This window comes from Mobula hypostoma, chromosome 19 (assembly GCF_963921235.1).
Source record: "Mobula hypostoma chromosome 19, sMobHyp1.1, whole genome shotgun sequence".
Classification (NCBI taxonomy): domain Eukaryota; kingdom Metazoa; phylum Chordata; class Chondrichthyes; order Myliobatiformes; family Myliobatidae; genus Mobula; species Mobula hypostoma.
Window position 1 is genome coordinate 2,174,987 of NC_086115.1, and position 11,797 is coordinate 2,186,783.

Consider the following 11,797-nt stretch of genomic DNA (forward strand, 5'->3'; position numbering starts at 1 on the left):
TTCCACTTTATATCGGCTGTGTATTTTTACGTGTCATTTGGTATGATTTGGCAGCTTCATAGTTTAAAGGTTACTGGAGAGCGTCTGCGCCATGTTTCTGCAGACAGCACTTGCGTGAGATTTTCACTACGGAGAACAGTTCAGGCAATGATTGTGGAAAAGTATTTCTACTTTATATAGGCTGTGTATTTATCATATCATTCCTGCTTTTACTACATGTTAGTGTTATTTTAGGTCTTTTGTGTTATTTGGCATGATTTGGTAGGTTATTCTTGGGTCTGTGGACGCTCACAAATTTTTCCCATATAAATAAATGGTAATTGCTTCTTCGCTTTACGACATTCCGGCTTACGAACTGTTTCACAGGAACTCTCTACCTTCGGATGGCCGGGGAAACCTGTACTTGCCTTGCTTATAATGTATAATGCTGTTGCAAAAAAAGCTAATTTTCATGGCATTTATGCATGTATGGCTCTAACAATAAACTTGAACGTTATCCTCTGTCCTCCTAAAAATACTTTGAAACTCAATTACTTGGCATTCTTGGGACTTTGGTCATGCCAGTCTGGCAGATTTTCCAGATTACTAAAAACTACTCCTATTGATACCTTAATACACATTTATTTCATTTTTGAAGTTACACGATGATATCATAAATTTTCCAGTGAACCTTAACAAATTTAAAGTTAGAGTGCAACTAGAAACCAGTAAACCAGATATATTTAATCAGGCAATAAATAAAACAATAGCAGATCATGAGAATTTCACTACAGTACTGGATCCATTGTGTCACATGAATGACCAGATAAACAAATAAGACCTTAAACAATGGCCACTCTCTATACTCCAAGAATCAATTTACAATATGTTTGAAAATGCTGCTGTGAGGGGGAAGCCAGTGGTGATGTTTCCAATAAGATCAGACATGCTGCTGGCAATGAGAGAATCAAGACTTGAAACAGTCAGGATATTTTCTATCTAAATATTTTAAGGAAAGCTTAAAATCAGAACCTAGTCAGTATTTCAATTTCAACTTGGTGATTTAGGTTAATTTGATTTTCACACTTCAATAAACCACATTGCATGCAATTCAGTGAGAACCAGATGTGTTCAAACAGCAATTTACAACTAAAAGCATGGTTTATATCCATGCAATACAATTATTTAAAGTTATTAGGGAATTTAAAACAAAATAACTGGACACCTACTTTTTTGATTTAGCTCAGAAACTCACCTATGACATTGTGCTTGGAGCTAAAGGGATCAACAATCGTTTGATCCCTGTAGCTGCGAAAACCCTGGATAATTACCTGAAAGAAAATGTGTAATTAGATCTATCTTGCAGTATTGTAAAATTAAATTTCATATTTAGATTTCAGACTTAAATTTCATATATAGTGAGATTCAATGCACAGGGCAAAAACAACTTCAAAACCAAACAAAATCCATCATAATTCTTGCTCTACAACAGAACTCATTTAAAAAAATTACTTAAATCAAAATAAGTGCTCATGAACTTTTGTATATGACTTGGACTTGGCTATTTTAAAAAAAAGTGTCAACAATTAGACATGAATGATCAGAAAACCAAGCAAGCTGTTGCTAAGACCGCTTACTATGAAGTTGTGTGTACGTACATTAACTTACCATTTCCAAAATTTCATAGCAGGTTAGAAATACACCTCTGTCTGAAATGCATGATTGCCCCGATTCTGCTCTCAAAGATTTGAACTGACCCATGATGCTAATACACTTTGCAAAATCACCCATATCCTCTGCAAGCCTCTCCCCACCACCCCTAAAAATAAGAAGGCTTTTTCCAACCAATCATAAACATAATAGGGCCCACGAGAGCATAATCCACATAAATACTCCACCTTAATGAAGATACCATGGATTGGGTGATTGCTCTGTAGGTCACCTGTGCCTGGTCTGCAGCTCCAATGCAACTGCCACTTAAAATCAATACTCACTGCAATCTTTTGTCTGTGGTCTCCTGCACCATAATATTGAGGTGCAACTCAAGCTCGAAGAACAACACTTCTTATCCATCTGACACTTTGTTACCTTCTGAACACAACCACAAATTCCCCAATTATACACAATATGATCTTCTTGACATTTTATGAATCATTTCTGCCCACCAGCTTTTTCTTTTCTCTGGGTGTAGGATGGGGCAGAATCCATGTTGGTGTGTTGCAAAATCAACACAGATGGAGTTGAAGTGAGCAATTCAGAGAGGAGTCAAGGCAGAGGAGTTTCGATGCCCGGGTGCTAGGTTGGATCACTCCAAGCGCTGAACCAATTTGGAGAGGTCGAGAACAGCTTGCTGGGTGGCACTGTCTAGGCCCAGGGCATTTCACTGCACCGGGACCCAGGTCCTGACGTGAGGCATGATCGCTGTTTGGACAATTTAAACACTGGCCCAAAGAGACTGGAAAGGCAGGGTGTTGGGACCCGAGGCGAGAGTGGAGCTGATTTCGCTAACTCTCCTGGGACACTCACTCTTCTTCTGCAACACTGAGACTACCAGACTGCCCCGGCTGCTGCTCTTCATGTCTGCGAGCTTCGCAGCCATTTGCTCCACGAAAAAGATGAAATGAGATCAAGGCTTTGGGCCCACTACTGGAATTCGGATCCAAGGACTCAATTTGGTTTGAAATGCTTGCTTGCTTCTAATGCTTGCAAGATTTGTGTTTTTTCTCTTTCTCTGCACGATGGGTGTTGGTCTTTATTTTTCTTAAATTGTGTTCTTTGAGGTTTCTTGCTTTCTGGCTGCCTATAAGCAGACAAATCTCAAGGTTGCATTATTCATACATTCTTTAATGTACGAATTCTTCATAAATCTACCTAAATCTTGGATTTATTAAATGTGTCCAAGAAGGATTCCAGAGAAAATATGTGGAAAAGCTGACTAAAGGAGAGGCCATAATGAATGTGGAACTAGGTAATGAACCTTGGTGGGTGAGCATTTCTGAGACAATAACCACAACTCCCTGATGTGCCTCATGAGCATGACTGAGTTCTTCAAGGAAGTGACAAAACAAATTTATAGAAGTAGAGAAGTTTATAGAAGTTGATAGGCTCATACAGAACAACATGAGGCATGGAATGCAGGGAAACTTGGCTGAGTCGATTTGGAAAAGGCTTGCCCACAGAAGGCAGAGGGTGGTAGTGGATGGAATGTATTCTGCCTGGAGGTCAGTGACCAGTGGTGTTCCACAGAGATCTGTTCTGGAACCCTGCACTTTGTGATTTTTATAAATGACTTAGATGAAAAAGTGGTATGATGGGTTATTAAATTTGGTAGTGGTGGTGTTGTGGCGAGTTAGAGGATTGCCATAGGTTACAAGATATTAACAGGATACAGAGGTGTGGCAGATGGAGTTCAATCCAGAAAGATGTGAAGTGACACAGTTTGAAAGATCAAACCTAAAGCTTAATGGCAGGATTCTTAGCCATGTGGAAGAACAGAGATCTTGAAGTCCACATCCGTAAATCCCACAGAATTGCTGCACAAAGGGTGGTTGAGAAGTCACATGTGTGTTGGCCTTTGTTCAAGTTACTGTTGTAACTTTATAAAACTCTGGTTCGACCACACTTGGGAGTATTGGTTCAGTTCTGATCACCACATATTAGAAAGATGTGGAAGCTTTAGAAAGTGTGCAGAGATTTACCAGGATACTTCCTGGATTAGAGAACATGTCTTATGAGAATGCTGCCTTGATTACAGAATGTTTTATGACGAAACGTTGAGTGAGTTAGGACTTTTCTCTTGCACTTTGGGGAACTTGATATACAAGATAATAAGAGGCATAGATAGGGTGGACAACCAACACCTTTCTCACAGGCCGGCAATGGCTAATACAAGAGGGCATAAATTTAAGGTGACTGGAAGAAAGTATACAGGGAATGTCAAACGTGATTTTTTTTTTAACTTAACTGCATGGAACACACTGCTGAGGTAAGTACCTTAGGAACATTTTAAAAAATCTTAGGCACATAGTTGTAAGAAAAACAGAGGATTATGTAGGGAGGAAGGAGAGGATGTAATTACGTAGGAAGTGGGAAAACTATCTGTCTTGATCTGGTTATTGGAGATTCAGAGTCACTGCCACTCTGGTCTGGCCCTCGCCTTCTTTATCCGGGTCAATATTACTTAACATTACTTTTCGTCAATGGGATCTCGCTCCTTCTTACACCCATCTTAAGGTTTAAGGTTATGAATATGCTAAGGACTTGTGGGAGTGGTGGAGTTGTTACTTATGTTGGGGGGTAGAACAAGTGCTCGGGTTCGGGGGATGCGGGTCAGGGATTGTACCGGTAATGAATTTAAAGTTAGAGATAGGGGTAGATTTGGGAGATGGAGGTCAGAGGCTCGGCCGGGAAGGACAAGGGACCTCACAGATGAGTTTTCAGGTTTATGGGGAAGTGAAGGTTAGGGTTTTTTTTTAATAGAGGTAGGTTTGAGGGATGGAGATGAGAAGTTGGAGGGGACCTGTCCAAAGAGGTTTTTGCCTGGTCTACTTCCTAAGCAGTTATTCCAGAGTACCATATTGCTCTATGCCTACCTGCAAGATGGGGTGGGTACCCTCTTTGAGTTGGTCTGCCTTAAGGGAGGGATCTGTAACAGGGGTTGTACGGGGCTGTGCACGAGTTCAAAGACGACAAAACTTCCCTACTTTGAGTAGTTTTCAGTAATCTCTTTTGCATCTGGGTGTATGGGGTCCTCAGTCTGAAATAATTAACAAGAAATAGTCCTACTCTCAAAGTTCTATTTTGATGGATCCAAACAGTCTTTTTAGGCCCAGTTATGAAGCTTAGTTTCGACCATTTGGGGAGCAGGTTTGAATTCCCAGATATTTGAGGATAACAAATACCTGGGGATACGAATTGACAATAAACTGGACTGGTCAAAGAACACGGAGGCTGTCTACAAGAAGGGTCAGAGCCGTCTCTATTTCCTGAGGAGACTGAGGTCCTTTAACATCTGCCAGACGATGCTGAGGATGTTCTATGAGTCTGTGGTGGCCAGTGCTATCATGTTTGCTGTTGTGTGCTGGGGAAGCAGCTGAGGGTAGCAGACACTAACAGAATCAACAAACTCATTCGTAAGGCCAGTGATGTTGTGGGGATGGAACTGGACTCTTTGACGGTGGTGTCTGAAAAGAGGATGCTGTCTAAGTTGCATGCCATCTTGGACAATGTCTCCCATCCACTACATAATGTACTGGGTGGGCACAGGAGTACATTCAGCCAGAGACTCATTCCACTGAGATGCAACGCAGAGTGTCATAGGAAGTCATTCCTGCCTGTGGCCATCAAACTTTACAACTCCTCCCTTGGAGGGTCAGACACCCTGAGCCAATAGGCTGGTCCTGGACTTATTTCCTGGTATAATTTACACATTACTATTTAACTATTTATAGTTCTATTACTATTTATTATTTATGGTGCAACTGTAACGAAAACCAATTTCCCCCGGGATCAATAAAATATGACTATGACTATGACTTGCCATTTCCAGAAAACCTGTCCTGGGCCCAGCACGCAAGTGCAATTACAAAGAAAGCACACAGTGCCTCTACTTCCTTCAGAGACTCTGCATGACATCCAAAACTTTGTCAAACTTCTATAGACATGCAGTGAAGAGTGTATTGGAAACACCAATGCCCTTGAACCAAAGATCCGACAAAAAGTTACGGATATGGTCCAGTCTATCACAGGTAAAGCCCTTTCCACCATTGAGCAAATTTACATGAAATGTTGATGCAGGAAAACAGCAGCCATCATGAGGGACTCCCACCACCCAGAACATGCTCCTTTCTCACTGCTGTCATCAGGAAGAAGGTACAGAATTTCAGGACTCACAGCATCCAGTTCAAGAACAGTTAATAAATCTCCACCATCAGGCTCTTAAACCAGTGGCAATAACTTCACTTGCCCCGTCACTGAACTGTTCCCATACCAATGGACTCACTTTCAAGAACTCTTCATCTCATGTTCTCAATCTTGTTATTCTCCATTTGCTATTAGTTCTTCAGGGAGGTTTGTTAGTGCTATTGGGGAGGCTTTAAACTAGATTTGCAGGGGGATGGGAACCAGAGTGCCAGAGCTGACAGTGTGGCTGGGGTGAAAATAAATGACGTTCAAAGTTCAAGCAAATCCACTAATAGAAAGGTTGTGAGTGGTGGATAAAAATCTTCTGAGGTGTATATATTTCAATGCTAGGAGTATTGCGGGGAAGGCGGATGAGTTGAGGGCGTGGATTGACACGTGGAATTATGACGTTATAGCAATTAGTGAAACTTGGCTACAGGAGGGGCAGGACTAGCAGCTAAATATTCCAGGGTTCCGATGTTTCAGATGTGATCGAGGCAGAGGAATGAAAGGTGGGGGAGTAGTATTGCTTGTTAGGGAAAATATTACAGCAGTGCTCAGGCAGGACAGATTAGAGGGCTTGTCTACTGAGTCCTTATGGCTGGAGCTGAGAAACAGGAAAGGTATGGCCACATTAGTGGGATTGTATTACAGACCACCCAATAGTCAACAAGAATTGGAAGAGCAAATCTGCAGAGAGATAGCAGGCAACTGCAGGAAACATAAAGTTGTGGTGGTAGGGGATTTTAATTTTCCATATATTGATTGGGACTCCCATACTGTTAGGGGTCTAGATGGTTTAGAGTTTGTAAAATGTGTTCAGGAAAGTCTTCTAAATCAATATATAGAGGGACCAACTAGAGGGGATGCAATATTGGATCTCCTGTTAGGAAACAAGTTAGGACAAGTGACAGAAGTCTGTGTAGGGGAGCACTTTGGTTCCAGTGATCATAACACCATTAGTTTCAACTTGATCATGGACAAGGATAGATCTGGTCCTAGGGTTGAGGTTCTTAACTGGAAGAAGGCCAAATTTGAAGAAATGAGAAAGGATCTAAAAAGCGTGGATTGGGACAGGTTGTTCTCTGGCAAGAATGTGATCGGTAGGTGGGAAGCCTTCAAAGGAGAAATTTTGAGTGTGCAGAATTTGTATGTTCCTGTCAGGATTAAAGGCAAAGTGAATAGGAATAAGGAACCTTGGTTCTCAAGGGATATTGCAACTCTGATAAAGAAGAAGAGGGAGTTGTATGACATGTATAGGAAGCAGGAAGTAAATAAGGTGCTTGAGGAGTATAAGAAGTGCAAGAAAATACTTAAGAAAGAAATCAGGAGGGCTAAAAGAAGACATGAGGTTGCCTTGGCAGTCAAAGTGAAGGATAATCCAAAGAGCTTTTACAGGTATATGAAGAGCAAAAGGATCGTAAGGGATAAAATTGGTCCTCTTGAAGATCAGAGTGGTCGACTATGTGTGGAACCAAAGGAAATGGGGGAGATCTTAAATAGGTTTTTTGCGTCTGTATTTACTAAGGAAACTGGCATGAAGTCAATGGAATTAAGGGAAACAAGTAGTGAGATCATGGAAACTGTACAGATCGAAAAGGAGGAGGTCCTTGCTGTCTTGAGGAAAATTAAAGTGGATAAATCCCCGGGACCTGACAGGGTGTTCCTTCGGACCTTGAAGGAGACTAGTGTTGAAATTGCAGGGGCCCTGGCAGAAATATTTAAAATGTCACTGTCTCCAGGTGAGGTGCCGGAGGATTGGAGAGTGACTCATGTTGTTCTGTTGTTTGAAAAAGGATCGAAAAGTAATCCGGGAAATTATAGGCCAGTAAATTGAACGTCGGTAGTAGTTAAGTTACTGGAAGGAGTACTAAGAGACAGAATCTACAAGCATTTGGATAGACAGGGGCTTATTAGGGAGAGTCAATATGGCTTTGTGCGTGGTAGGTCATGTTTGACCTATCTGTTGGAGTTTTTCGAGGAGGTTAGCAGGAAAGTGGATGGAGGGAAGGCAGTGGATATTGTCTACATGGACTTCAGTAAGGCCTTTGACAAGGTCCCACATGGGAGGTTAGTTAGGAAAATTCAGTCGCTAGGTATACATGGAGAGGTGGTAAATTGGATTAGACATTGGCTCAATGGAAGAAGCCAAAGAGTGATAGTAGAGAATTGCTTCTCCGAGTGGAGGCCTGTGACTAGTGGTGTGCCACAGGGATCAGTGCTGGGTCCATTGTTATTTGTCATCTATATCAATGATCTGGATGATAATGTGGTAAATTGGATCAGCAAATTTGCTGATGATACAAAGATTGGAGGTGTAGTTGACAGTGAGGAAGGTTTTCAGAGCCTGCAGAGGGACTTGGACCAGCTGGAAAAATGGGCTGAAAAATGGCAGATGGAATTTAATACAGACAAGTGTGAGGTATTGCACGTTGGAAGGACAAACCAAGGTAGAACATACAGGGTTAATGGTAAGGCACTGAGGAGTGCAGTAGAACAGAGGGATCTGGGAATAGATACAAAATTCCCTAAAAGTGGCGTCACAGGTAGATAGGGTCGTAAAGAGAGCTTTTGGTATATTGGCCTTTATTAATCAAAGTATTGAGTATAAGAGCTGGAATGTTATGATGAGGTTGTATAAGGCATTGGTGAGGCCTAATCTGGAGTATTGTGTTCAGTCTTGGTCACCAAATTACAGGAAGGATATAAATAAGGTTGAAAGAGTGCAGAGAAGGTTTACAAGGATGTTGCCGGGAGTTGAGAAACTCAGTTACAGAGAAAGGTTGAATAGGTTAGGACTTTATTCCCTGGAGCATAGAAAAATGAGGGGAGATTTGATAGAGGTATATAAAATTATGATGGGTATAGAGTGAATGCAAGCAGGCTTTTTCCACTGAGGCAAGGGGAGAAAAAAACCAGAGGACATGGGTTAAGGGTGAGGGAGAAAAGTTTAAAGGGAACATTAGTGGGGGCTTCTTCACACAGAGAGTGGTGGGAGTGTGGAATGAGCTGCCAGATGAGGTGGTAAATGCGGGTTCTTTTTTAACATTTAAGAATAAATTGGACAGATACATGGATGGGAGGTGTATAGAGGGATATGGTCCGTGCGCAGGTTAGTGGGACTAGGCAGAAAATGGTTCGGTACAGCCAAGAAGGGCCAAAAGGCCTGTTTCTGTGCTGTAGTTTCTATGGTTTCTTTTTGTATTTGCAGTTTGTCGTTTTCTGTACTCCGGCTGAATGCCCTTGTTGGGTGATCTTTTACTGATCCTGTTAATGTTATTATTCTATAGATTTATTAAGTATGGTTGCAAGAAAATAAATTTCAGGATGTATAAGGTGACATGTGTACATTGGTAACAAATTTACTTTGTACTTTTGTACTTGTAAATTGATCTTGAGGTAGGGTCAGTACTGCACTGTTCCATGTTCTTCACTTAAACTTCAAGGACCTCGTTTATTTTTATTTTCTTATGCTCCCTTGCCTACATCCCAAGAGACCCCAGGCTTTCATCCTTCCTTTCATTACTGTAAGCCTGCTCAGCAGCCTCAGGCCTTCCATACCAACACATAAACACACAAACGGCCCCCTCCACTCCAGCATCAACATCACCAGACTCGTCTCTCTCCTTCCTTCCACAACAGGCTGAACCTCTCCACCCACCTCCCGGCAGCCTCCAGCCCTTTCCCTCCCCACGCACAGCGGGTCAGGTCGCTGTAAACCCCGTTTGCACCCCGGGTCGCTCTGGATTTTACCTGTTTAATGTACATTTCTGCAGATACGGCGCGACCCGGCCCGGCCCAACTCCTCGGCCGCAACACCCCTACCCACACGGGTTTAACCAAAGCGACGGCGACTGTTCCTCAGCAATTCTGGTCAATGAGGCTCAGCGGCCAAAACTGCGGGCCACGGGAAACAAAATAAATTCAAAGCCGCTAACTCTGCGCCAAGCGAGGAAATGGCGGCAGCTGCCCGCCCTCTGCCAGCAGCGACTGTAGGGAAGGGGTCACACAAAAATTACTAGGGCGGTAAGAAGGTGAGAACAGTTAAATAACCACAAATTCACAAACAGATGCTTTGATAATTTCACTATCAAATTTAATTTTCATTGTGACTTTTCAAATGACTTTTAAAGAAACTAAAACCTATTTCCTTTCATTGTATTCCCTGTCATCCCTTTTTTGACTTGGTATGGTCTAAGTGAGGTTAAAGGTTCGGCGCCAAAGAGGATGTCTGGAGACTGCGGCTGCGCATTATATTAAAGGCGCACTTCTCAATGTCCTTTCAAACGTCATAAAATTATCTGTCGGCAGGTTTTATTTCAAGTTCAACTTTATCATCATCCGACTATACAACCATAGAGACAACCAAACGAAGCAACCTTCTCTAGACCATAAAACATATATCACACACAGCACATAGAACAAAATGTGATCACAAGTAAGCTGGTAAATATAATTCAGAATATATGTAGTTTCCAGTACAGGGAAACATTAACCAGTAAACAACTCCCTGTCTTAGTGATGAAACCCCAGTGGTGGCAGGGTATTCACTAGTCTCACAGCCTGGCCCGGGGGGTGGGGGGGTGGGAGAGAAGCTGTAACCCAGTCTGACAGTCCTTGTCCTGATGCTCCTGTACCTCCTTCCTGCTGGTACTGGGTCAGTGATTGTGGGATAGGTGGTAGGGATCTTCAACAATGTTCCAGGCCTTTCATCTACAGTAAATGTCACAAATGGGGGGGAGGAGGGGGGAGACCCTTGTGATCCCCTCAGCAGTTTTTACTATCTATCATCGGGTGTTGTTGTCTGATGCCTTGCAACTCCCATAGCACACAAGGATGCTGCCAGACAGTATGGTCTTGACAGTGCTCCTGTAGAAAGTTTTGATAATGAATAATCTGTTCTGATGGTTTTGAGGCTTTGCTGGAAATCTTCACTATTATTTCTTTTTTGATCGAAAAGCTCCAGAATCGGGGCCTCTATAACTGGATCCTTGAATTTCTCACTGGAATACCACAATCTGTGTGGATTGGAAATAACATCTCCTCCTCGCTGACGATCAACACTGGTGCATTACAGGGATGTGTGATTAGCCCACTACTCTACTCTCTATACCTCTACTCTCTAGGTACAGCTCAAATGCCATCTATAAATTTGCTGATGATACAACCATTGTTGGCAGATTTTCAGATGGTGACAAGAAGGCGTATAGGAGTGAGCTAGATCAGCTGGTTGAGTGGTGTCGCAACAACTTCCTTGCACTCAGTGTCAGTAACACCAAAGAACTGATTGTGGACTTCAGAAAGGGTGAGACAAGGGTACACACACACCATAGAAGGTGAGAGAGTGAGTAGGTTGTCAGTATCTCCGAGGATCCAACATGGACCCAACATATCGATGCAGCTACAAAGAAGGCAAGACAGAGGCTATACTTAATTAGGAGTTTGAGGAGATTTGATATGTCACCAGAAAGACTTGCAAATAGTCATAGTCACACTTTATTGATCCCGGGGGAAATTGGTTTTCGTTACAGTTGCACCATAAATAATTAAATAGTAATAAAACCATAAATAGTTAAATAGTAATATGTAAATTATGCCAGGAAATAAGTCCAGGACCAGCCTATTGGCTCAGGGTGTCTGACCCTCCAAGGGAGGAGTTGTAAAGTTTGATGGCCACAGGCAGGAATGACTTCCTATGACGCTCAGTGTTGCATTTCGGTGGAATGAGTCTCTGGCTGAATGTACTCCTGTGCCCACCCAGTACATTATGTAGTGGATGGGAGACATTGACCAAGATGGCATGCAACTTAGACAGCATCCTCTTTTCAGACACCACCGTCAGAGAGTTCAGTTCCATCCCCACAACATCACTGGCCTCACGAATGAGTTTGTTGATTCTGTTGGTGTCTGCTACCCT

At 42.4% G+C, this 11,797-nt stretch overlaps 1 protein-coding gene across 1 annotated transcript in view; it reads right to left on the reverse strand.

Annotated features, from left to right (window-relative positions):
• smc3 (structural maintenance of chromosomes 3) overlaps positions 1-9,848 on the reverse strand; it is a 132,070-nt gene extending 122,222 nt beyond the window's left edge. The window contains exons 1-2 of the mRNA XM_063071234.1: positions 9,634-9,848; positions 1,235-1,310 (exon numbers count right to left, since the gene is read on the reverse strand). Coding sequence (XP_062927304.1) covers positions 1,235-1,310; positions 9,634-9,648 — 91 coding nt within the window. The 5' untranslated portion in view covers positions 9,649-9,848. The remainder of the gene's footprint in view (positions 1-1,234; positions 1,311-9,633) is intronic.
• Positions 9,849-11,797: the final 1,949 nt, after the last annotated feature.